The following is a 26,520-nucleotide window of genomic DNA, read 5'->3' as shown; positions in this document are numbered from 1 at the left end:
CTCCAATCAGGCGGAAGTGAGTCAGTCTCCGAAACTCTGACATCGTGGCCGGCCGCTGACGTCACTCCCAGCCTCGTGACGTCAGGGCCCACCGCGGCGCGTCAGCCTCCCCCGCGCGGCGCCACACACGGACCTAGCGCGACGTGACCCTCTCCTCCTCCCTCTGTGGCACAACACCGCGCAGAGCAGAGCAACAGAGCAGTGGTGTCCTCCTGAGTAGCTGTGTGTGTGTGTGTGTGTGTGTGTGTGTGTGTGTGTGTGTGTGTGTGTATACTTCCTTCGTCTGAGTTGCTGTTTCGGGGTCTGTAACATTCCTTTGAAGTTATGGATTTTTTGTTGTTGTTGTTATCATAGACTTCCCACCATAAAGTTCACATGATGGAATAAGACTCAGATTACTTAAAAAAAACAGTTCCCAATACTTATTCCCCCTCCCCAACCTCCCAACCCCTCAAAAAAGGGAAGAAAAAAAACAATTAGGGGAAAGTCTCACACAGAACCTTCAATATTTGGCATCGAAACGTTCTATTATGTTCATTATAATAATTAATTTATATAGAGAGCGATTTATTTACTCATTTCTTTATATATTAATTTATTTGGCATATTCGCTAAGCTTCCCTATCAACGAGGAATCAAAGAGAGTGGGCGAAGGCTGCGTTTTCTTTTCTTTAACCCATAACTTTAGGCTGGAGGCGGCCGGCGAGTGTCAGGCTGCATGTTGTCTTCTCTTAGTTCGATTCCCTTGTTTATCTTTTGCTTTCGGTGGACTCCAAAGCGGCTCAGAGCGAAGGTAGATCCCGTGTGTGTGTGTGTGTGTGTGTGTGTGTGTGTGCAAGTAGCAAGTCAGTCGGTCGTCAGATTCGATGAGAAATAACCATCTCGTTACATTAATTATTCATGGCGATGGATTCAAGTAAAGTGAAGCTTCAAACTGAATATGGGTGTTTGTGAAGCCTTGTGTGTGTGTGTGTGTGTGTGTGTGTGTGTGTGTGTGTGTGTGTGGCGACAGAAGCGATAATTAATCATTTGCAACCCGACGCCTGATTATCCAGCCCTGGTTAGTGTACTGCAGCGTCTTCACGGCAGCAAGCAGCAACAATAATCCTTGCAATGACTAATAATAAACATGTGTGTAGATCTTTCACTTCCATGATTTCTTGACCTCACCTCATCGCGGGAACATTTGAAGAGTGCATAAACGCCAAGATCTTTTTTTTTGTGAGTGTGTGTTACCTATTCGAGAGGTAACCCTAACTATCTAACAAGCAGATTACCTAATGCTTGTTATCCTATCTATCTTCTTTCTGCTAGGCTACACCAACTTACAATTATTTTTTTCATCACTGGCGTGGAAGATAAGCTCAGTTTGATACGTCTGCTTAAAAGGGACACAATTCTTATATTCTGATTTGGTAATACATAACAATTACGGCAGTTTGCTTATTATATTCTCGTCCCATCTAGTGTCTGGTTGATGCCATTTACGCTCTCTCTCTCTCTCTCTCTCTCTCTCTCTCTCTCTCTCTCTCTCTCTCTCTCTCTCTCTCTCTCTCTCTCTCTCTCTCTCTGCAGCTTCTCCTGAAATTCATATTGATCTCCACCGTCCTTTCTATTCTGATCTCTGTGCTCTTTAAAAAGGTTTAGTAGACATATATTAATAGAAAAACAGAAGGCGGCAACTGGCAACAATACAGGCTCCATAGTTCAATAGTGACTTCAGAGATAATGAAAGTATGTTGCTGGAGTGAATTATACCTACACAATGACATCCTACATGGTGGAGCAAATACCTACTCTGTTTACTGGTGTCCAAAGTGGGGTATGCGGAGTCTTGGAGGTGGCTGCGCGGCATTATACAAAGAGGTACAGTTTTAGATTTCAAGACATTATTATTTGCCCCTCTGGAATACCCTCAAGTATGGAAGAAACCAGTAACACCTTGAATCTAGACGGCTACGACATCTATGGAAAATACGGAACAATGAACATGTACGTGAACAAAGTAGTAATGAACAAACGGAGGATATTAATTACCATACTACCATGTCATCTGTATTTTCCCATCTGCAGCTTTCCTGAACATGTCTAGCTGTACTTACCCTCCATGCAACATTACAAGTCCAAAGGTTCATTCTTGGTTATAGGCCTAGGAGTTGTGGAAAAGAGCTGAAACGTAACAGTAGTAAATAATGTCTGGTCAACAGTGCAAGAGGAAGGTGAGTTACCTTGTTTGCTGTTTACACTGGAAGACGAGGAGAGACAACCATGAGGGGAGGATAGGCTACTAAGAGGAACAAACAGACAAACATAAAGGGGGATACTGTAGGAGGCAAAGGCGCCATGTTGACTGTCACCTTATACCCCATGCCAGGACGGAGAGAGAGAGAGAGAGAGAGAGAGAGAGAGAGAGAGAGAGAGAGAGAGAGAGAGAGAGAGAGAGATGCTTGTCTAACTATTATGGGGGTGAAAGCGGTGATGGTGGTGGTGGCGCACAGACAGTTAACAGCTATTTTTTCGTATTATTCCTTTTTAGCCTTTTTTTTCGTATTTCCTTCTTGTTATTTATTTTTCGTATCATTCCCTTCGTGTTATTGATCTCAAGCTCTTTATAATAACGTACAGTTCAATCTGAGAACGAACACCATGGAACGAATACGAATTACATGTCAATAGTTGTTTATAATCCTTCAGTAGCTGTTTTGCCTCACTGACGAACGGAATGACTGACTGACTGACTGACTAACTGACCGATTAACTAACTAACTAACTAATTAACTAACTGACTGACCGATTAACTAACTAACTAACTAACCAACTGAACTAACTGAATGAATACCAAACTAACTGACTCACTGACATATTAAAAAAAAAACTAAATAATTAACTAACCAACTTACTAACTGATACTAATAACCCAACCATCTAACCAACTAACTTGAATCGCCGTCCCTCACAGGCTAACCACGAACAACCTTATACCGAGACAAGAGGTTAGGAGGTAAATTTAGAGGCGCCACTGCAGCTAAATTTATATGCGTATCTTCTCGTCATACTGATTTGGGTGTACGTTGGGCCATATGTGGATCTCGCTGAAATAGAAGAGGAGGTTATGAAGGTCGAGGAGGTGGTTCTGGAAGTCGCGAAGGAGGTTGAGGGAGTTGAGCAGTAGGTTGTGGTGGTCGAGGAAGAGGTTGTGGTGGTCGAGGAGGAAGTTGTTGGGAGGGTCGAGGATGAGGTTGTGGTGGTCGTGAGGAAGTTGTTGGGAGGGTCGAGGATGAGGTTGTGGTGGTCGAGGAGAAAGTTGTTGGGAGGGTCGAGGATGAGGTTATGGTGGTCGAGGAGGAAGTTGTTGGGAGGGTCGAGGATGAGGTTGTGGTGGTCGTGAGGAAGTTGTTGGGAGGGTCGAGGATGAGGTTGTGGTGGTCGAGGATGAGGTTGTGGTGGTCGAGGAGGGAGTTGTTAGGAGGGTCGAGGATGAGGTTGTGGTGGTCGAGGAGAAAGTTGTTGGGAGGGTCGAGGATGAGGTTGTGGTGGTCGAGGAGAAAGTTGTTGGGAGGGTCGAGGATGAGGTTATGGTGGTTGAGGAGGAAGTTGTTGGGAGGGTCGAGGATGAGGTTGTGGTGGTTGAGGAGGAAGTTGTTGGGAGGGTCGAGGATGAGGTTGTGGTGGTCGAGGAGAAAGTTGTTGGGAGGGTCGAGGATGAGGTTGTGGTGGTTGAGGAGGAAGTTGTTGGGAGGGTCGAGGATGAGGTTGTGGTGGTTGAGGAGGAAGTTGTTGGGAGGGTCGAGGATGAGGTTGTGGTGGTCGAGGAGGAAGTTGTTGGGAGGGTCGAGGATGAGGTTGTGGTGGTCGAGGAAGTTGTTGGGAGGGTCGAGGATGAGGTTATGGTGGTTGAGGAGGAAGTTGTTGGGAGGGTCGAGGATGAGGTTGTGGTGGTTGAGGAGGAAGTTGTTGGGAGGGTCGAGGATGAGGTTATGGTGGTTGAGGAGGAAGTTGTTGGGAGGGTCGAGGATGAGGTTGTGGTGGTCGAGGAGGAAGTTGTTGGGAGGGTCGAGGATGAGGTTGTGGTGGTCGAGGAGGAAGTTGTTGGGAGGGTCGAGGATGAGGTTGTGATGGTCGAGGAGGAAGTTGTTGGGAGGGTCGAGGATGAGGTTGTGGTGGTCGAGGAGGAAGTTGTTGGGAGGGTCGAGGATGAGGTTGTGGTGGTCGAGGAGGAAGTTGTTGGGAGGGTCGAGGATGAGGTTGTGGTGGTCGAGGAGGAAGTTGTTGGGAGGGTCGAGGATGAGGTTGTGGTGGTTGAGGAGCAAGTTGTTGGGAGGGTCGAGGATGAGGTTGTGGTGGTCGAGGAGGAAGTTGTTGGGAGGGTCGAGGATGAGGTTGTGGTGGTCGAGGAGGAAGTTGTTGGGAGGGTCGAGGATGAGGTTGTGGTGGTCGAGGAGGAAGTTGTTGGGAGGGTCGAGGATGAGGCTGTGGTGGTTGAGGAGGAAGTTGTTGGGAGGGTCGAGGATGAGGTTGTGGTGGTTGAGGAGGAAGTTGTTGGGAGGGTCGAGGATGAGGTTGTGGTGGTTGAGGAGGAAGTTGTTGGGAGGGTCGAGGATGAGGTTGTGGTGGTCGAGGAGGAAGTTGTTGGGAGGGTCGAGGATGAGGTTGTGGTGGTCGAGGAGGAAGTTGTTGGGAGGGTCGAGGATGAGGTTGTGGTGGTCGAGGAGGAAGTTGTTGGGAGGGTCGAGGATGAGGTTGTGATGGTCGAGGAGGAAGTTGTTGGGAGGGTCGAGAAAGATGTGGAGGTCGAGGATGAGGTTGACGGGGTTGAGGAAGCGCTTGTGAGGGTTGTAGAGGTCGAGGAGGAGATGGTGCGTGTTGAAGATGAGGTGGGGGTTGTGGAGGTCGAGGAGGAGGTTAAGGGGGTTGAGGAGGAGCTTGTGGGAGTCAAGAAGTCTGTGGAATTTGAGGAGGAGGTTGTGGAGAGAGAGAGAGAGAGAGAGAGAGAGAGAGAGAGAGAGAGAGAGAGAGAGAGATTTACATAGTACATCAGACCACACAGATCCCACGGTCCAGACTAGGTGATCTGTCCTTAAACCTAGTAAGTGATTCTACATTAATCAGATGGCTCAAAAACTTTGCATTTCTACTCTAGTTAATATTAGGTTGAAGGAAGTGTTGGTCGAGCTTGTTTTTAAAACGAGTCATATCGTGTTACACTGGACCACTGAAGGCGGGAGCTTATTCCATTCTCGCACTACAACGTTGGTGAAGAAAAATTTGTTGCAGTCTGAATTTACTTGTCTACATTTAAGTTTTGTGCCATTGTTCCTAGTTCGCAAAGTGTCATCAATCATAAACAATTTTGATTTGTCCACATTCGTAAATCCAATAAATGAGAGAGAGAGAGAGAGAGAGAGAGAGAGAGAGATATTAAGGGGTGTGGGGGAAAGAAAATTTCATACGTTTTGGCAAGTCAAAAACATTACACTGACAGATAAAAATTAAAACAACAAGAAAATCATCGAAAACACTAAAACATCCCCTTAAATAAAACAAATAACAAAGAAAATAACCCCCAAAAAACAGCTGAGTCACTGCGCATGGAGGACCTGCGCACAACCTCAACCCTCAAGGTTTCCCAAAACGTCCGTAATTTTACCCTAATACTCGAGTTTTAATGGTTCTGGCAATGGCTGGTGTGGCTTATCGAGGTCCTGAACACTCCATCCTTCAGTCCTTGAGTCCCAGCAGGCGGAAGGCGGTGCAGGAGCGGCAGGAGAGGGCGAGACATGAGGTGACGGCCGCCAGCACCTTCCCGCCATGTCCACCCAGGCAGGTTATTCTTTTTTTGGTGAATTTATAACTCTAAAAGTAGACATTTGCGACGGAAATGAGGTACAAAAATCGTGCAATTCATTACATTTATCACCAGAAAAGCATTAACCACGTGAGAAAATTGTTGGTTGGGTGAAACCGTAAATTGACCTTTTTTTTTTTTTTTTTTTTTTTTTTTACCTGTAACGTAAGGAGGACAGTCATGTAAACTGGGGAGGAATGGCCGCAGGGGGTATTAAGGTGTAGCTCATGTGTCCAGTCCAGCCCAGTAGTAGGCGTGGGATTGCCTCTGTAACGGCTCCCACTTATGTCGTATTCTTGATAGTTGATTGTTGATTGGCGTTGTTGTCTTTTAGTTTTGTTCAGTTTTATATTTTCTTCTGTTCCATAAGTGTAGAACTGAAGCGGGTGACAGTAACCCAACACCCCGGGAGCAGCAATATTAACACCGCCCGTATACGCGGCTGTGGCGGGTGAGCAGCCAGGCCCAGGCGTGAGTGTGTGACTCGAGTCTTTCAGCTTCACTCAGGTGGTCGACGCTTTGTCTCATAATCCCAACATGCTCTTCAACATTTTTAGTACCGTTTCTGTCGCAAATTGCTTCTTTGAAAAAAGAAAAATCACTAACATGATGAAGGCGAGGCCCCCGTTGCCGGTAGGGGGCGAAGCCTCATCCGTTAGGTTCAGTAAAGATGTTAAAATAATAGTGATTTAATAAGTAGCCCAAGAGCCTGAACAGTCGTGTCGTGAGGGGGGCGTGTCTGGCAGAGCTTTTCACAGATGTGCAAAGGATACCCATCCTACAGAAAGTTGCCCCATATAGTGGCGGCCGTACACAGTTATGAACCCTTGTGTTAATTATAATTTAATTAGAAGGGCCCTTATCTTTTATATGAAGTCCATGTAGCTCCATGAAGTTTATATAGCTCTGATTTGTTTTTTCATGTTTTATTTTTCCCCCAAGCCTCACACCTGAGGTAAAATGGTTATATCAAGTGTTAGGGGGCACCATTAATCAAAAAGTCAACTTTGTTAACCTTAAACCCGTTAACCAAAAAATTAACTTCGATAACCATTGATCAATTAATTCCTTAAAAATGTAACGGAAGCTATGGATAAATCGTTGTTAATTTTTATTATGGAAAAAAACAAAAAAACAGTTCTTGCTCTAAAACCACCTAAAAACACCTTTAAAAAGTGCTAAAACTATTAAATCAGCCTTTTTTTTTGTTTAGAACCCCAAAACTATATTTTTTTTTGCTTTAGAGTTAAAAAAGGCTGACTTCATAGTTTTGGACCTTTTTAAGTTTTTAAAGGGTTTTAGAGCCAGAAAAGGGTAAAAAAAAACCTTAAATGAAACACAATATTAGTAATAAACGAAAAAAAAAATATTGATAAAGTGGCCGAAAGAAATAAAAATATATAAAATACCTTTTTATATAGTGCTGCGTTGCGTGCTATGGTGCAATATCTTATTTGTTTATTAAAGAAACTTTATATGATCTATTAATAGAAATGAATTGCTTAAATATCGAATACATAAAATATAATTTTGAACTCACAATTCAAAGTTTGATTGAAAAGTTATTTATAATAATAAGTGGCGTTATATCGCGGTTGAAAGAATGACGCAAACATTATTTACCCAGTAGCAGCGATGGGCCAAATTTGTGACTTTACCCTGTAGCAGCGACGGGCCAAATTTGTGCCATAATATAACCCCTCCAAAGTAGATGATGCATAAACTGATCACAAATGCCTTGATATATATAATGAAATGGTTTGTGTGAGTGATGACTTTTTCTCATTTTTCTTGCTTAGAGGGACCATTAAGAAACATGATCCCTGCAGCTACTGGGTTAAATATGCTAAGACTCTACATCTGTATTGAAAATCTGAAAATAACAGAAACTTTTAAATGTTTACCGGTTTTTATAAATTTTTTGGGTTAGCGGACTTGAGTTAACGGAAGTTAAATGTAATGTAAGTTAATTAGTCCGATAATGATTTCAAAACTTAAAAAGTTAAATCGTTAATGAAAATGTTAACTTTGTTAATTAACGCTTAACGGATTAATGGTTTAGTGTCCAGGTTTGAAGGATAGTAATTTAAACTCCACCAAACAGTTTGCCAACCCCACAGGTTCTCATTGCTATTGCAAAAATACTATGCTTTTCATCTTCAAGCATACCTGTCTTTCTGTAAGTACAATTTTATACAGTATGCCTGTTACTTGAACCAAAACTAAAAAGAATTGTTAAAAAAATATTGCAGTGTGTGTGTACTGAAAGGATATATTGAGTTTCCAAGAACAAACAAACACAAAACAAAAACACTCACACACAAAAAAAACTTTGATAATCCACTATAAAAGGTAAAGTTATGGGGGTATGCTATAGCTGTGAGTGGCCTTGGTGCTCATTTCCATTGCATTGGACCTTGAGCCTGTGGTTAGGACCCCGGGTGCAGATGTGACATCCGGGTTACCAGTTTACCTTCCCCAGGTTTCCCCGAGGTACCCATTTATCAGCCAACCTGAAAGGGAGGATGAGCAGCTGGGTGAGCTGCCCGTCCAGGCTGGGATTCAAACCTGGTCCCTCGGATTCATATTTGGCATGATAACGTCTACTTGAAGGAGGCATTATGCATTATCAAAATGAATGAAAGAACAGGGCAGAGTTGTAAAATAGCTTAGGAATATCAAGTTGCAGAATAAAATTGAGACTGAAATTAGTGCAAATACACATACAAGTTAAGCTAAAGATGAACCACCAGTTTATTCACTGCCATGAGTTTTTCTTGTATAGATATGAGTTTCTGATTCTTGCCTATTGAACACCTCACAAGCAAATCATCTTTGGTGAGATTCATGTACACCTGTAAAACCTCCTTCCTTTCAGGGGGGTCGAGAGTGAAATGTATTTTCAAATTTTTATGAGGGGCAGTGTCTCCCTTTGCCTGAGCCTACTGATAGAAGCACCAGGAATCTTCCCCTGGAGAGCATAACAAGCGGTGTGGGTTGTCGTCAGGGCTGGAGTAGTGGTAGAATATGGACAAGATGTCCTTTCTCAGGGCTTCGGTGGTATTGCCCTCATTTCTCTTTATGGTCTGGCCATAGTAGTGTGGGAGTCGTTCAAGGACTTTGTCCGTCAATATATTCCTCCCACCGAGTGCTCCGCCTTCTCCCTTTGCCGGTAGTTATCTTGTTCCTTTCCTGAAGTTTTCTTAGCTGGGTTCCTAATCTCTTGCTGACATGGTTGATGCACTCTTCTTTTCTTATTTCTTTACCCCATAAGGTCTTAGTGCACACACTGCACGATGTGCTGAGGAGTCCCCATCACCGAAGAAGGTGACGTACCTCATCTTATTCTTCTTGATGGATCTACCCCAGATCCTCCTAGCTGCCTCTGGCTCCAATGCTCCAGAGAGGCCCTCAAAATTTATCTGACGCTGGTGTATGCACAAGTTTCCGTTGTTGGTACTCTTCTTCTGTGGTGGTTTTGTTTTTCTTTTTTGATTCTAAGTGAGGACACAGCATACAAAAATTAGAGAGCACTTATACATCCAGAACAAGTCCAGTATACATTTCAATAAAGCAACCCAAGCCAAAGTGTGACCTGTGCCCCTGGTCATCCAAGACCCATCAGATGAGCCATGTACATCTAGTACTCCATCTGCATCAGGTGTGATGCCCTTTTCAGCATAAGTCTGGGTAACTGCTTTGCAAATGGTGTCTGGAGGTGTCTGCTAGCTGCAAAATGCTTTCCCCTACAAACCTCTGGACTGGATAAAAAGCATTCCTAGACAGGGGTGTGGTGTTGATAGCAACTACATTTCGAGCATATATGTCATACCCTGCTCCAACTGCCATAGAATTGTTGATAAGAGTGACATTATTTATTGTGTGCTTCTCTCCCTGAGCACTTTTTGGAGCAGAAGAATAAACTTCCTCTTTGAACACTTTGCAATTGACCACCAAGCATGAGTCTGCCCCCCTGGAGGTAATATTTAGCTCTATTTTGGCCATACAAGATGGACAACAGCTGGAACAAGCATCAAACAAATCAATCATATCTTTCTTGTCAATAACAATATTTCCCTTACTTTGTGAAGATATTTCTTCACTCCTGAGGACATCAGTCAGGGCGCTTGCTGACGTCAATGGAAGCCCTTTTTCAGTAGGTGAAGCATACTCACCTAGCGTACTCAGGCCCCTACCTGGGGTATTGCTGAACTTGTGAGAGGCTGCCCCTTCATCTCGCTCATCTAGACATTCTCCCTCTAGTTTTACCTTACCCTTACTCTCTCTAGCCTTCTCCAAGAGCTTGAGCTTCTTGATGTAAGTTGCAGATCTCTTGGGCATTGCTCTTTGTGTGAAATAACCACAAAAAAGCACAACCAACAGGGACAAAAATACTTGTCTGTGATGCTTTGAAGGCCCCGCCCCGGTTTTGGGGTGACTGGGTACTTCCATTCTCTAACGCAAGGAAATATCGAAGAAAACGTAGCATCTGTATGGTTGAGTAAATTATACTGGAAAAAGCCAGAAAAAAGTCAGATTTTTGCTATATTCAGACATTTAAACATCCAGCCACATGCAGGGGTATTTAACTGGCCATTTAAACTTTAAAGGGAATTTTTGTATCATCAATAGAAGTATTTTTTTCTGAAAATAGAGATCATATACCAACATAATATGAGAAAAACACTGATTTCATTTTTTCAAAAAATGACACAATAAATAGTCACCCTAAGTACCACTGAGGGTGAGGAAGGCTTCAACCCAGCCATAACCTCCACACCATGTGGGGCCAGGACTCTCTACCAGCATACCTGGCCTAATAAGGGTCCTATGAAGAATTTATTTTCTATTTTATCACTTTCACAGTTGCTTTCATTAATTTTTCTATTTTTTGTGTTCAGCTTATTTTCATTAAATAATACATGAACAGTTTTCAGAATGATAATTTATTATAGAAATAGATGTAATAAAATCTGCAAGACACAGATTTTTGTGTTAATTTTTAAAAGGTTGTATATGATCGCATACAACAGTACTTCACGACTATTTGGAGGGACAGTAATCTAGGCCTAACTGTAAGCAAGCTCGTTCATACATAGAATATATCTTCATTACGCAGTCTTTGAATATTGAATAAAAGGGTATCATTACTTAATAGTTGAACATTGAACAAAAGGATGTTAACTGACTAGATATTAATCATGACATGTTGCTAAAGTTTCAAGTTTTCCCATATTTTAAAAGATAAAATTTGGATTAGTTACCCAAGTGAGCCCCTGAACCATGCACTGCCTGGACTACACTGGTCTAAGCTTTATGCCACTGGCTTAGAATCAGGGTTGGAAGGCAAAGCATGAGTCTAGTATTAGTATCATGGTTATATTGTTATTATAGTGAACACATGTTGAATTTAGGTAGCTATATATGACCTGGTTAGGATTACAGAAGTGGGTATGTCACTGTACCACTTTTACTTGATTGTTCTGTGTAGGGTATGTGAATATTCAACAGTAACAAGGTGATTGAAGAGAGTAAAGCACATAAGTGGCAGTAGTTTACAGATTTTTTATATATATATATATATATATATATATATATATATATATATATATATATATATATATATATATATATATATATATATATATATATATATATATATATATATATATAAAACAGAGGAAGCTGTTCAAGGGCAAAAAACAAACTAAAAAAAGTCCTCAAGGTAATGCTTAAGTGAGTGAAAAGGTAAAGGCAAAGATGCCGAGAAGGGTGGGAATCCTAGAGGGAGGCTTTGATGGGTAGGTTAAACAATTTTCAATACAAAGGGGCACAGTACAGGCTACCCAGATTATTATGAAAAGTGGTCAGCAACACTATAACTGCACCTTGTCCATGGAGCCACTCCCTGATGTGCTGAACAAGCTTGCGTACAGTTATCCAGCAGGGCCAGGATAGACAGGTGCAACACAGCTAATTAAAGCCCTATTAGTAGTAGCCTGTAGTGATCTGCAATTCACCCAAGGTCTACTTAACTGATGGGCACCTCTTTGGCTGGCTTGTAAAAGCATTGGTTCCACATCTTGCTCGGCAAGGAATTGATCCCGGGCAATCTGAAATTTTTCCTCCTTCCCTCACTAGATTAATTTTCCAATATTTCAGGACTAATGTGAAGTAATTGATCCCTGGCAGCATAAATTTATTTCCCCCTTCCTGGCTAGATTAATTTCTTGCTCATTTTTTAGACACTAATGTAAAACACCTACAGTGGTGGTCAGTAGTTAGCATCCTATTTCGTATGGTAGAGAGATGCCCCAGCTTAAGGGAAGAGAGAATGGCCCGATGACATTCTCTTGATTCTTTGATTACCAAAGAAAATGTTAAATGAGTTCATTCAGTAAAATCAAAAAGCACTGTGGTGACCCTCCCAACACAGTAAGCCCCAAAGCCTACATGGCTGCAAGGTACCTCTAGTTGATTACCGTATCAGAGTGGCAGCTTTCCATCTTGCTGGTCCTGGGATCAATCTCTGGCAATTAGAAACTTATTTCTCCCTTTCTGGGTTAGATCAATTTTTCATATTTTTCAGGACCATGGTGTAGTTGTTAGCATGCCTAGTAGCTAAGTATATCTGTGGGCCTGGGTTCAATCCCAGACCAATGCAGTCAGCACCCAGCTCACTCAGCTGTTCATCCTCCATATTGGGCTGGTCGCTAAATGGGTACCTGGGAAAGGTGAACTGTAACTACATAACCTACGTACCTGGGTAGTGGGTTCTTACCTAAGGGGAGGTTGTTCACCAGATGATGTGTAAATTTAAGAAGTTTACAGAAAATTTACATCAAAACTAGAAACTAGAAGCACAAAATGGACAATAATGGAAGTGCTTGGGAGAGGCAAATGTAATTCAGTGAAATGATATTGGCTGATGGTCATGATAACATCACACGTTCTTGTAGCCCTTTATTCAATGATTAAGAGTTTTAGTCTTTGGAAAATTTAATTTTGTCCATACAAGTAATAACTCCAGACAGACTTCCTTGCAAGGGAATAATCATGTACAGGTGTGGTGCTTGCAGGAAAGCACAACACATAAATTGCATGTAAAATGATTAGATTTAGCAAAAAGGGAGCTAATAATTAATTTTTATGGGACTGTCATATTTTAGAATTTTAAATGGTACTGCTGCACACTCCTGAGTTAACTTTTGTAACTGATATTAGAGGAAAGGGTATATGTGTCTAAAACAGATAATGGACTTTTTTAGGGTATTAATGCGACCTCTTACAAATTCCAGGCGTGTGTGGTGGGGCAGCAAGGATGTACCCAGAAGTGGCCACTCAGTCTGCCTGTGAAGCCCAAGCTGTGGTGCCCTGCCCTGTATCCCTGAGTGTTACATGGATCAACAAGAGAAAGTGTCAAGGCAGCCAGGACCATCATGACCAAGGATGAGGGCCAGGGAGGCAGCCTCACCAGGAACACAGCCAATATGTGCATGGGGCTGTCAGGTGAGGGAATAGGAATTCACCCATGATGTGATATACATTTTGTCAGCTGATATTTTGTCTTAAAGGTTGTTTTCATAAAAAAATTGTTAAAACATTATTTTAAATGTATAACACATCCTGGCAGAAGTTTCCTTCAAACTTCATCAAAAATTCTCCATTTCATACCTCTACCCTTTACCCTGTCCCTACATGTGTTGCATTTTCTCTTCCATATAAACCATTATATCTTTGTGCACTTTAGTGTCCAGCTGACCCACGATATTCGGTCTCTTTCACTGATGCAGTTAGCTTCTTGTTCAAACTTTTCAGCAATTATCCCATCATTGTTGACATACATAATGTTCAGTCCTGTTCTGCCTCTCCACAAATCTTTCTTTTTCAGCCTCTTCTATTTTTTCACCTTTTGTTGTTCCTACAGCCTTATGCAGATGCTCCTCTACTTGCATATCATTGACCTGGGATTTTTTTTATTTTAGTGGTGTGATAATGATGTGTATCCAGTATCCAGTACAATCCATACTTTGAATTACTATCTGTCCCTGTGCTTGTGATATGTGATATTCTGGGTCCTTGTGTTAAATGATTTTGCTGTAGGCAATGGTAAATTTTATAGGCATGTGTAAAATGGGTTAGCTAAACCTAAGCTATGATGTTTGGTAGGTGTGGGTTTGACAAATTTTCCACTCAGAATGGGTTTACAGAGCATAAACCTGTCCTAAGTAGAGGAGCATCTATATATCACTTTCTAATCATGATATCTTACCCTTCAAGAAAATACTGATTGTACTCTGTTCTTTACTTATTCTTTGCTCTAACTTGTTCCAGTCTGTTCACTTCCTCAGTTCCCTTCTCTTATTTTCTCTGTTTCTTTGTCATTTGTTACTGCAGTTATTTCCTTAGCGTGCATATTTGTATCATTGTTGGAGACACACACACATGAGCAAAAGTGCCTAGTTTATATCAAAGTGCATCAATGCGCTTCTCTTCACTCACCCTTACACCAACTGTTCTCTTATCATTCAATACCCACATGCATGCTCCTTCTTATCTGTAGCAGGGAAAGCACAACATACACACAGGCAATATATAGCTTTTTATTGTAACTTTGTGATAAGGTACACGTCCTCTCGCCTCGCGCCGCCTACACACACACTCTACCAAGCACAGGATCAGAGTGTCCTTAAGTACATGCCTCCGTTAAGTACAAACACGGGCTTCACCTATGACTTGAGGAATGATCAGTCGCCTACACTCGCGATAGTCCATTTACAGCAACTATTTATGTACAACGATTGACGAAACACAAGACACACACTGGAAGGCCGACACAAGAAGGTGGACTCACTTGTTCCATGAGAATAATAAAACTAGGCAATAAAATTATAAAGTTATCTACAATACAGATTTACACCCGACTGGTCCACCTTTACGAGACATTCCTCGATCCTAGAGGCATGACAGAACCTTAGAGACTACATATGTTTCATGGGGAGCGATATACACCAACGGAGAACAGTGTATGCGTGAACACGATGCAAGGCTATGACGGCAGGTCCTCTTGACGGCTCAGATCTCGGCCTCACATGGACATCACACGATGGATTCACCCGCTACTCCCCCCCCCCCCCCCCAAAAAAAAAAAAATCCCAACCCCAAAATTATTCTCCTACTCAATGAAAATTCCTTCCTTCCCTCCAAAAATATTAAACAAAATCCCATAAAGATACAAATAATTCTCCCCTTCAAATAAATCTTATTCCCCCCTCAAGATAAAACTTCATTGGGATACTATCAGAAAACAGTATTACATGTCATTACCAGGCGCAGATAACGGTGAAAATGCATAATTACTGGTCCCTATCCGTCAATATATTCATAGAAAGCTACACTATATTTTCCTTGTGTGATGACATGATAGGCGCTCCAAAATCTGAGTCGGCTCCAAGGCCTGTGTGTTCATGGGCCTTGACTTGATGCATTGCTTTGTGACTCTCGCTGCCTGGCGGGGCAAGCCAGCCTACGTCGGAAAGTCTGTACAGATCCCTGATGAAAAAGGAGAAGTTTAAGGTCACAGGGGACTCAAAAAGTTGGTATTTGTGTAAAGGGTCACCACTTTTTGAGACTTCTGTGTTTGGCCAACGAGTCGTATCATACAATATTGTACAGGGACGTGCAGGGCGGGGCGTTAGTGTGGCTGCCACGGCACTCAGCGGGTTAGTGGGGGGTTATTTACTACCAGGGGACAATGTGGGTGACTTTCAATTTATCTTCTGCTGCAACAATTTAATTACTAAAATATAATGAGCACAAAGTTACATAGAGTGGCATTAAATATCAATATAGAAATCCTTTATATTTCATGGCGAAAGATAAAAATTAAGCATGGAGCATAATAAACAATCTTTACATGTATAAACAAAGCATAATTTTTATCAACAGCAAAAGACTGATTGAAGGCGACCATCACAGCCGAGCATTACTGCCCATGCCCTGCACGTCATTAACACTACTATGTATATACTCAAACAGAACACTGTACAGCACACTGAACACTCGCCTGACACAACAGGACTCACTTAGCCTAGCGGTGTTGGGTCAAAAGGAGACTTTCTCTGCCTGCATATGTGGTTCAAGCTGATGATGTAAGGACAAGCATGGTGACAGCTGCAGCAGCATAACTTTGTGCATTGACTAAGAAACCATTGCATGCACTGCCCACTAGTTGGTGGGTCTTATAGCCTGCAAGGGCTTGGAAGAGAAGCCCTCTCCTGATGCCCTGCAGCATAGATAAGCTGATGTCTCTTCATTACCAAAGAACCCTGACACATGGTTTGATGCTTCTTGGAGTCTGCCACACAACAAGGCTCCAGACATAATGCTTTACAGTGACCCAGCCACTAACAGGCCAGGCACCACAAGTGTATCTCTTGTGCCTCTGTGGAAGTTGAGGTCGGCAGCCACAAGCACTGGGATGGGCGGGAAAGATAGGATTTGTACTTTGCAGCACCAAAGTGGCAGACCTAAGCAGCCACACACTAGTGCTCTGACAAGGGATGGAAGGCTCCTCAGGGGGTGTATTTAATGCTCAAGGTGTGTTGGGAGAGGCTGAGACATTTATGTTTTGTAAAGGTTCAAGAATAACATGTTTGAATATCTGAAAGTACTAAATATAATCATTGATAACTCCAAATTTTATGGCAATTTTGGCCTAGGCATAAGCCTAGTTGGCCTAATAATTTTTTTGAGGTACTTTGAATTCTGTCAGCTCTTTTGAGTAATGTTATAGGCTTCATAATATGGCAAATATTCACAGGCAATGTTCCTCCTTGTAACATTAAGGTGAAGGAAGTGACGGGTGTGGGAGCAGCCCTTCACAGCGGTGGCCGGCCGCCTCACAGGTGGCAGCTGTGACGCAACACTTTTGGCACTTTGAACACTACTGTCTTGAACACCACACAGCTGGCACACTTTGGCACCACTACAGTGGCACACACACACACACACACACACACACACTTGTGACAGCTGAACATAATCTTGGCAACAGATTCAAGAACTGACCTATAATTTCAAGCAGTGATATACATTTTTAAAATGTTTTCTGTCAAGATAAAATCTAAATTATGGTTTGTACAAAATGAACCCACACCAATTTCCCTTTTTGGTCCACTTCAGTTCTGGAAAAAGACAATGTGGTGAACTGGAATTGCGTGGCCGGGCGAGGGAAGCTGGGGCTGCCCTCTGACCCGGCCACTTTCAACAGTGTTAAAATTTTGGTTGCCTCAACACTTCACAGACACTGCAATCAAGACATCAAAGACTTTTATGGCATAGTAAACTTTCCCTTTTGGTTTTTAATTCCTCAATAAAAGAGCAAGTCGAACATGCTGATAAAAATGTGAAGTAAATAGGTACCAGAATATGTAATATGTTTATACCATCCCTAAAGAGTTATGAAATGCCTATTTGTTTGTGTTGAAGATGAGAAAGTTTGTGCAGAACAGTCAAAATGTTAGCATTTGGTACAGGGGAAGCTGACTCCTGAGAGAGGTAGTGAAGCTCAGATCTGCAAGGCTCTGGAAGCAGAAGGTGAAGGTGAGGGAAGGCGACACACAACACAACGTTACCGTCAGGGAAAACAAGCATTACGTTAAACATTAGCAAAGAGCTTACTTTACATTACTGATAGTGCAGATTTGCATTATTGGTCCAAAGGGAGAGTTATAAAACTAAATTTAAAATCACAGTAAAAGTGGAGCTTCGCTGAGCTCGTGTGGCGGGACTGGCGGCGGCGGGGCGCGGCCAGTCCAGCCCGTGAGTGAGTCAAGGTCACCAGGTAGTCCAGGAGTGGTGGGGAGGGGCAGGCTTTTACACCTGTCTTGTCCACTACCCACCTTTCTTTATATTGGCATCCTTGTATATCACATGAGTAATTGTAAAACAAAGTGTTCCTTCTGCAGTGGACACTCTTTGCTTCTCACTGTGTCAGAAGCCCCAAGGCCATCACTGTCCCTCGGTGCTACACACTGACACTGGTCTCTCCAGGCACTCTTATCCCCACAGAACCCTTTTCACTGCATTACTGTTTTCAACACTCGGTTCTGCATTATGAAAAATGCAGTCTAACGCCCATTCCGAGTCACTGTCTCCAGCACATAAGTCAGCATCACACGGACGTGTGAACACAAGGCTTGGGGGGCCTCACACGGTTGTCTCACTGCGGGAGTTCAGGTTATTGTGCGGGGCATGTGACGAGAGTTCATTGTAGTATTCGTGAGGCATCTCCTGTGTGGGTGAAGGGAGGCGCTGGCCTGGGCCCAGGTGCTGGCCCTGTTGGGGGAGGCCGTTGCCATAGGCGCCAAACCTGCTGGCACCGTCCAGCACAGGAACGCCTACCATCTGCTGCGGATGGAGGCGGCGGCCGGCATACATCTGGGCGCGGGCATTCATCATGTGGTACTCAGGGTTGTCCATGCCCACCCACTGCTGCCCCACCATCCCATTGTTGTTTGGCCCCTTGGGGCCACCCCGGCCTGGCTCGCCTCGCCGACCATCTGTGGAGAAATTCATGTTGATCTCACGTGTGTAGCAACCCAAATAATTCACAATTGTTGTCAACATCTCCAAACTACAGCTCAGCCTCTCCCTCCTCCTTGTCTGAGAGGAATGGTTTGCCTCACCTGGAGCGTCAGCCATGAGGTCCATGTAGTGTTGGTGTGACGGTCCCACGGTGGCCAGGCCCGAGGGCTGCGGTGAGGGCATGAGGTAGTCGTCCTCGTCCACAGGCAGGTCCAGCCGCAGGTCTCCCACCCAGCCATACCCGGGGGCTGAGGGCGGTGAGCCTTGCCCAGTGAAACAGTCGTCCTCGCCTACATCTGTAAGGACGGGGTGTGGTGAAGGGTGATGGGAAGAGTGTAGAATGAGTGATGGGAAGAGGGTAGAATAAGGAAGTGAGGGTCATATTTTGAGCAAAGAATCTAGGTGAAGCTTGTGGAGCAGTGCCGTGCCTCCTGCCTGGTGCTCTGCTCACTACCAAGCTCAGTATTATGCTGCACTTAATACCAAACCTTAGACAAGTTACTTTACTTCGTCATCATTTCTGGAGTACTTGACAAGACATCTTTCCCTTCCTTGTCATTCACTGCCAATTAGGCAATGGAGAGCAGTCACTAATGAAAATGGTCAAATCAAATATAATACATGTACAGCAGTTTAAAAGCTGATACAACAAAAGCAAAATTATTACATTAGAATAATTTCTGAATGAAAAGATCTATTAATTTACTGTTTGGAATGAGCTCAGCAGTCTGGTCAGGCTAAACAGCACTGTTTGTGTAAGGCAAGAGTACCCCCTCTTCAGGCTTCATGTAACATGATTTCTTCCTCTGCCGCACCGTAACAAATGGAATTGTTCATCTCAAGTAAGCCTTACAGGTATTGCCAAAGAACTCAATGTTAAATAATTTTCAAAGCTTACACAATGATAATGAAAATTTCTAGCTGTTCCCTGAAAACAGCGTGGAAGTGGAGGCTGTTGTGCAATATTTAAACAAGTGGACGTCAAAACACGATTACAGGATGTAAGCAAGTGCACACAAATAAGCAGAGTGGTGCAACGGCAGGTCAGCAGCGAGACACAAGGCTCTCTAAAGGCAGAGCCTCAGGACAGGAGAGTCTGGCCACTTGATCATAGGCGTCACGTTGTTACCAAGAGAGCTGCGCAAAACTCAACCTGATGCTGATTCGATGATGTTTTTTCCGTGCTCTAGGCATTGTCAAGATTTTGAAGAAGTGCCTAGACAACAAAGACACACTTTTGTATCAGCATCAATATGAATTCAGCGCAATTCTTTTGGGAAACACTTGGCGCCTGTGATGAAGTTGTCCAGACCCTCCCATGCTGTGGCTCCGTCTAAGTGCAGGAGTGATGGAGGGCTGAGTTAGTGACATCACAGCTCTGAGTGCACTAGAGCAGAGGAGTGGAAGGATGACTATTAAAGGTAAAATGAACACAGGCTATTAAACTAGAGCTATAGCTACACTGGTGCAGTGAGACACAGGCTTCATTATATCTACTTGTGAATAAATGCAATGGGGGCTGAGGGGTGGCTTTAGGGTGTGAGGCAGGAGGTGCTTATGTGCAGGGGGAGCAGGAGGGCAGGGTGATGGCTACACAACAAGAACAGGTGCTAAGTAATGTGCTATGAGGGTGGCTACATAATAAATATAGGTTCTAAAGTGCTGAGCTGGAAAGGATTACAAGGGTGACTAATGGCTACATCACACACACAGGTGCCAAGGTGCAGTGGTGCTAAACAGGACAGTGGGCGGTGCAGCGAGTCATGGTGCACAAGAGACACACCTTTACCTAGCATCTTGAGTGGGTCGGAGCAGTAGCGCGAGGTGAGGGAGTCCCCGCGCGGCCTCTTCCCTGGAGACCCCATGGCCCCACCCTCAAGATGGGCGTACTTCCTCTCTCTCTGCAGGTTGTGGCGGTTCTGTGGCGACTCTGCCCTTCCGGAGATGTACTCCGCGCCGGCAGCCATGTTGTAACCTCCGGGGGTCTTCTTGACGGGCGTGGTGGGGTCCGAGGTGGAGGTGGAAGAGGTGGTGGTGGTGGTGTTGCCGCTAACACCAAGGACGCCGCCATACTTGGGTTGTAGGTACTCCTCGGCGGCCATCACTATGCCCTCCCCCTCGATGGCGGACGAGAGGGACCGGATCAGCTCCCGCTCGTCCTGGGGTGTGTAGGAGGGCAGGCGCATCAGTTTATCGCCGGGGATCACCAGGAAGCGGCCGGGGTCACGGGCCATCTTTGCGAACTCCTCGGCCAACTCTCTGAAGCTCGGCCGGCTCTCCGCATCCAGCATCCAACAGCGAATCATCAGCATGTAGACGTCAATGGTGCAGATGGACGGCTGAGGGAGGCGCTCGCCCTTCTCCAGCAGATCTGGCACCTCCCTCGCCGGGATGTCCTCATATGGGCGGCCGCCGTATGCCAGCAGCTCCCACACAGTCACACCTGAAGGAGCGAGGGAAAAATTAAGAATTACTGATGCACACCGACACCTTTACTTAGCTTTGTCATATGTCTTTAACTCTAATTCTGTGACTGATAGCTGCACTCGTCTGCAGAAACAGTTTTAGAATTCAGGTATTTTAATCTGGAATTTCATGGCATGTGCTTACAGTTTGCTATTTATTTTGAATATTCATGAATTACTACTGAACAAGATCATCTGTCAGTGTGTATTACTGACTGTGCTTGAATGCTTTTCCAGCAGCTATATAGACCCAAACTTCAACCACTACCATTACTCCAACACCATGCAGCTTCCTTACAGTGCACACCAATAACACTCCCTTCACACCACACTAGACACTCTTAAAACAACAACCATGATACCTGAAAGAGCTGCCACAAAACTCACCGAAGGCCCAAACGTCAGACTTGTGGGTGAAGATGCGGTGCTGGATACACTCGAGGGCCAGCCACTTGATGGGCATCTTCCCGCCGGCGGCCTTGTACTCCTCCTCGTTGTAGTCCAGCAGCTTGGCCAGCCCGAAGTCTGTGATCTTGACGCAGTTGGGGGTCTGGACCAGGACGTTGCGGGCGGCCAGGTCTCGGTGCACCAGCCGCCGGCCCTCCAGATAGGCCATGCCTCGGGCGATCTGAGTGCACCAGTTCAGGAGAGGCTTGGACCCGATCTGTGGCAGGGAAGAAGATATATTGGGTTCAGTGATTTATTATTTTTTGTGTATGTGATGTTATGATGGTTTGTTCCTTTGCATGTGATGTTATATATATTCTCTCTCTCTCTCTCTCTCTCCTCTCTTCTCTCTTCTCTCTCTCTCTCTCTTCTCTCTCTCTCTCTCTCTCTCTCTCTCTCTCTCTCTCACATTGCTGAATCATAAGAAAGACACAGTACCATACAGACCTTACGGGGATGTCTGGAGCCGTGAGTCAGCAGTAAAAGATACATGGAGTGTTATTCAGACAGATAAACTATAATTTTTTAATCTGAATATTTTGTTTCCTGAATGTCTGCTAAAAATGTGCCTGGCTCTTTCAAGTGTGAGCAATAAGAAGTTTGTTATCTGAGTCTGTCATTGTGAAGTTTATTTAATCTATCATTGTGAATTTAATGATATATAATTCAATTTTGTACTTACTGGTGCAACTGGTCTTAAGTGTAAATAAAAAGTTTAGCTCTAAATGAACTGAAGACATTTTCATATCACTGAGTATAAGGAAATAACAATATAAAGAAGAGGAAATACAACGAAGGAAAAATAAGGATATTAATTGAAAAGAAGAATACAAGTAAGAAAGGAAATGTATATGTAAAACAACTAACACTTGGCAATAAAGCAAAGAAAAGGATGGAGAAAATAAGGAACTCTGGAGAATATGCAGAAAAAGAACACACGGCATATGAAGCAAAAGGAATGATTAAGTCACTCGGAGCCTCCCAGCCCAGCCTCCCTCACCTTGTCCTTATTGTTGCGTACGTAGTCGAGGAGGCAGCCGAGGGGCATGAGCTGCGTCACCAGCATGATCTGCGTGGTCATGCACACCGCCAGCAGCTGCAGGAGGTTCGGGTGGTCCACAGAGGCCATGATGTACGCCTCCTCCAGGATCTCCTTGTTGACGTTGGTTCCAGTGCCTGCCGGGAAAGGGAAGGGTGAGGGTGAGTATGAAATGGTAACAGTGTGTAGGTGTGGATTTTATTTTATTTATTTATTATTTTTTTTTTTATGTATGTGTATAAGAACAGTGCTTAGCTTGCTTGTTTGTTTTCATTTGTTTTGGCCCTTGAGCTGCTTCCTTTACTGTAAAAATATGAAGTTTCCTTGTGGTGAGAGGAAATAAAGGTGACAAAATTGAATGAAGTAATTTTGAATGTCATTTAAAATAGCTGTTGAGTTATATTGCTTCTAAAAACTACAGAAAGGTCATAATATTATATCTATTTCCCTTCCATAGTCACACTCACAATTTCTACAATGGATGGTAATAGGTACGCAAAACAAGCTGATCTATAAGAACCTGACAACTTTCAACCTCAATTCTGCTCCTCACATTACCACAGTTCTCCTTCCACAACAGCCACATTAACCCTTAGATGGCGGCAGTATTTGGAGAATAGCTCCTCCAAAAATGAATTGTCTATATACAGTCATTGTCAACCTTAGGACCGTAGAATAGTTACGCCACATAACAGATGTTTTAACAATCGTCCATATATATATTCTACCGCAATCTGGAAGTGTTATATTTCTGCCATACAGAAATGACTTACTGAATTTTGGACTATCTATATATATATGTAGTTCCACCGCTGTCTAAGAGTTAACAACACTAACAACGGACTCTTACCTTCTCGCAGAACTTTGATGGCGACGGGGATCTTGACGTTCTCCCCTTCGGGCACCCACACCCCTTTGTACACCGTCCCGAAGGCTCCGTAGCCCAGGATGCCGCCCTTGCGCAGCTCCGCTTCCTTGACAATGCGCAGCTTGGCCAGGTTGGGCTTGATATTGGTGGGCTTGAGCGGCTCGTGGTCGTCGTAGGGCATCATGGTCATGGTCATTTTGAGGGCGGCCTCCTTGGTCTTGTTGCGCTGCCACCACAGGTAACAGAACACGGCCAAGAATGTGCACAGCAGGAAGACGCAGCCCAGGGTACCTCCTAGGATGGCCGGGATGCTCTCCTCGTCTCTGCTAAGCAAGGTTATGGTGTTTATAATCTCCCTCTCTCTCTCTCTCAATCCCCCTCTTTATCTCTCACTCTCAATCCCCCTCTTATTCTCTCTCACTCTCAATCCCCCCTCCATCTCTTTCTCTCACTCTCAATCCCCCCTCTATCTCTTTCTCTCTCACTCTCAATCCCTTCTCTTTCTCTCTCCCTTTAACTCCCCCTTTCCTTCTCTCTCCTTTTCCATGCACATACCTAGCTTCATTTCTGCCACTTGTAATATACACAGTACATATTATGAGTTTTTTTCATCAAATATGTACATTATAATAAAATCAACAATGCACGGATAACATTACTACAACCAGTCTTCCAACATAGTGCAGGGTAGTGTGCGAAGGGCATGAACTCACAAGGACAGAGGGAAGGAGTCCTTGCCGCAGTACGGGTCTGATGCGTCCTTGGGGAAGATCTTGTAGGGCAGGTCGTCGGGGCAGGTGGCGGTGCAGTTGAACTTGGTGTTGTTCATGCCGGGCTTCCCCTCCACGTAGATTCGGTAGTTGCGACAAGTCTTGCACTGAGACTCGAGTGGCCCAGAGCAGCCGTTGGAGCATTCAGAGGAACACTGATGGATAGAAAGAGGGAATGAGTAAATTTCCAGGCAATACCAAGCTGCTGTGTGCTACATCATAATCATTGACATGGAAACAGACGCCACATTTTTTAAACATCATATTAGTGTTTATTAAGAGTTATATGGCTAGTTTGGCTTTTTACTTCCATTTTTTTAGAGTTAGAGGTGTTGGATTTTCACAGGGTTAAGTCAACTTATAAAAAAATTCAACAAAACTAATTACCATGCCTTGAAAAATGGGTCAAAAAAGACAAATCATCTGCATTATTGTTGCTAAAGGCTGATACAACGCCAAGAAAGTCAGGCGATAAAGGGAACATTGGCACTCACCTTGAAGCACTCATGGAGCTTGTTGTCAGCGTAGTGGTCCTGTGGACACTCATCCTCGCAGTGCTCTCCTCGGCGGTAACTCACACACTCATGACAAACACTGATGTGGAAGCCATAGGAGGTGCAGTTCTTGCAGCGTGGGTGGCAGCGGCGGCAGATGGTCTTGCCTGCGAGTAGCCTGAGGTCGCCTGTCTCCTGCTGCACCACCCACTCGGAGAAGTAGCCGACAGGACAGGTGGAGTTTTCTGGGAGGCAGTACTCCACTTTCAGATCTTCATTGATCACTGCCATTGCACAAGACTCGCAGCCCCGCGGACTAATGGTATTTTCCGGACCCTTGCAGCCCTTGACACAGTTTTCATGGCACAACATACACTCCCCATTCTCAGCATATTTCATGTCTGGACACTTGTCAAGGCAGTATGGGCCGTCCTTCACATTCTTACAGGCATCACAGTGGCGTGACTCTGGACCTCTGCAGGAGGAAGCGCACTCATTGTGGCAGAATGCACAGGTCTTTGGCCCCATTTTGTATATCCCTGGGCTGTTGCAGTTGTTGGTGCAGCGGTGCCCCAGCTTGAAGTTCCTGCAGGACAAACACTCGTTGTCCCCGGGGCCCCAACAGCCCTCGTCACTGCACTCACTGTGGCAGACTAGACCCTCCGCCACACACTGGTCTGGGTCTGCATTGTTCTCCAGGAGAGTCATTGGGTTGGCCTTGGAGGTGTCACCATTGACAATGAACTTCTTCCAATTAATTTTGTCCACAAAGCAAAGTTCTTTGTTTTCCAGGATGTAGACTTTTCCTGAGCGGATCCTCCTGAGGGAGCGAAGGTTGAGGCTCTTCAGTGAGGTCTTGATGACGTACAGAGATGAAAACTCCGTGGTAACGCGCCCGCCGATGGACTCCAGGTTTCTGAGGAAGTTGAGGTTGGTGAACTCCGGATGGTTGGCCTGGATGTTGATGTAGCCCGTCACCTCCTTCAGGGTACTGAACACCTCCAGCTTGGACGGGTGCATGCGGGAATACTTGGCCCCAAAGGTGTAGTTGGGGTAGACATGCTGGTAGCCATCGAAGGAGTGGTCCATGATGGTGAGCCAGCCATCCAGGATGGTGCAGCCCTTGAAGTCATCGATGTTGCCGGAATGGATGAGTTTGGGCCCCGGGCAGGTCTTGGGGCATGGCCCACTGCAAGGCACACACTCGCCTTCCACTGCCTTCTTCCCTTTGGGGCAGGACCTGACACACGCCCCGCTGTCCTTCAGGAGGTGCTCGGGGCAGTCCTTGACACATGTGGCCCCATAGGCGTACTTCCCGTTGGGGTTGGCCTCCCAGGAGTAGGTGATCTGGTTGTAGCGCTGCATCAAGGGACACTCCAGCTTGCACTCCCCGTCGTCGTAAAAGTTCCTGCAGGCCTGTAGGGGGGGAAGAAAGGCTGTTAGTTGAAGGACTGATATTCTTCTTCTTTTGTGTAAATGTTGTTGCTCAGGTGGTGAGAAGAGTAACCAAGCTGCACCAAGGAAGACTGACAACAATAACAACACTTTTTCTCTTGTTTCACTTCTTTTTTCCTCGGCCCCAATACCTGTTCTGTTGCTGTGTGAATGAGTGGTGTGTGTGTGTGTGTGTGTGTGTGTGTGTGTGTGTGTGTGTGTGTGTGTTTTCTAGTCACTTTTTATAACTGGTAATAAAAAAAAAGGGGAGGAAGGAGATGGAGGATAAATAGTAAGTGTGCCAACCAATCCATCAACACTTGTCTATACTTATGGAGACAACCCTAAGGAAAGCAAAACAAAAGTAATGCCTACAATGCGTCACTTCAGTAGGAGAAAATGCAATATAAAAATCCATAACATCAACTACTTCTTTCCCTATTAATGATTGCTTTATTTATTGCTGAAAACAACAACGAAGGGGAGAGGAAAGACGGGGGGAAGGGGGGGGGGGAGTGTTTACCACCCCAACACCCATTAACTACGCCATACAAACTCTATATCAAGCTT

General features: G+C 44.4%; 3 protein-coding genes and 1 long non-coding RNA gene across 7 annotated transcripts in view; 2 read left to right on the top strand and 2 right to left on the bottom strand.

The window, feature by feature from the left end:
* Nucleotides 1-1,147, top strand: part of LOC127007681 (uncharacterized) — a 53,506-nt gene extending 52,359 nt beyond the window's left edge. Inside the window, exon 3 of the mRNA XM_050878892.1 lies at nucleotides 11-1,147. Within this exon, the coding sequence (XP_050734849.1) occupies nucleotides 11-20 (10 nt within the window). The 3' untranslated portion in view covers nucleotides 21-1,147. The remainder of the gene's footprint in view (nucleotides 1-10) is intronic.
* A 1,963-nt stretch (nucleotides 1,148-3,110) lies between these two features.
* Nucleotides 3,111-5,590, bottom strand: LOC127007975 (beclin-1-like protein A). Its single transcript, XM_050879520.1, has 2 exons — nucleotides 5,573-5,590; nucleotides 3,111-4,922 (listed from the first exon to the last, which is right to left on the bottom strand). Exons 1-2 carry the CDS (start codon nucleotides 5,588-5,590, stop codon nucleotides 3,111-3,113), a joined length of 1,830 nt encoding a protein of 609 aa, XP_050735477.1.
* Nucleotides 5,591-5,598: 8 nt separating this feature from the next.
* LOC127007679 (uncharacterized) lies at nucleotides 5,599-20,279 on the top strand. Its single transcript, XR_007760382.1, has 3 exons — nucleotides 5,599-5,824; nucleotides 13,144-13,354; nucleotides 20,147-20,279. It is a non-coding gene; the product is annotated as an uncharacterized LOC127007679 (long non-coding RNA).
* Nucleotides 14,435-26,520, bottom strand: part of LOC127007678 (epidermal growth factor receptor-like) — a 104,102-nt gene continuing 92,016 nt past the window's right edge. Inside the window, exons 6-13 of one of the 4 annotated variants that reach the window (XM_050878886.1) lie at nucleotides 24,517-25,932; nucleotides 23,966-24,177; nucleotides 23,235-23,578; nucleotides 22,346-22,521; nucleotides 21,286-21,562; nucleotides 20,217-20,876; nucleotides 18,535-18,729; nucleotides 14,435-18,408 (exon numbers count right to left, since the gene is read on the bottom strand). In XM_050878886.1, the coding sequence (XP_050734843.1) occupies nucleotides 18,056-18,408; nucleotides 18,535-18,729; nucleotides 20,217-20,876; nucleotides 21,286-21,562; nucleotides 22,346-22,521; nucleotides 23,235-23,578; nucleotides 23,966-24,177; nucleotides 24,517-25,932 (3,633 nt within the window). In that variant the 3' untranslated portion in view covers nucleotides 14,435-18,055. The remainder of the gene's footprint in view (nucleotides 18,409-18,534; nucleotides 18,730-20,216; nucleotides 20,877-21,285; nucleotides 21,563-22,345; nucleotides 22,522-23,234; nucleotides 23,579-23,965; nucleotides 24,178-24,516; nucleotides 25,933-26,520) is intronic. The other 3 variants (XM_050878888.1, XM_050878887.1, XM_050878889.1) reach the window with 3 other exon arrangements.

The sequence above is a fragment of the Eriocheir sinensis genome, chromosome 36 (genome assembly GCF_024679095.1).
Source record: "Eriocheir sinensis breed Jianghai 21 chromosome 36, ASM2467909v1, whole genome shotgun sequence".
In the NCBI taxonomy this organism is placed as follows: domain Eukaryota; kingdom Metazoa; phylum Arthropoda; class Malacostraca; order Decapoda; family Varunidae; genus Eriocheir; species Eriocheir sinensis.
This window is presented reverse-complemented; position numbering and strand designations above follow the sequence as displayed.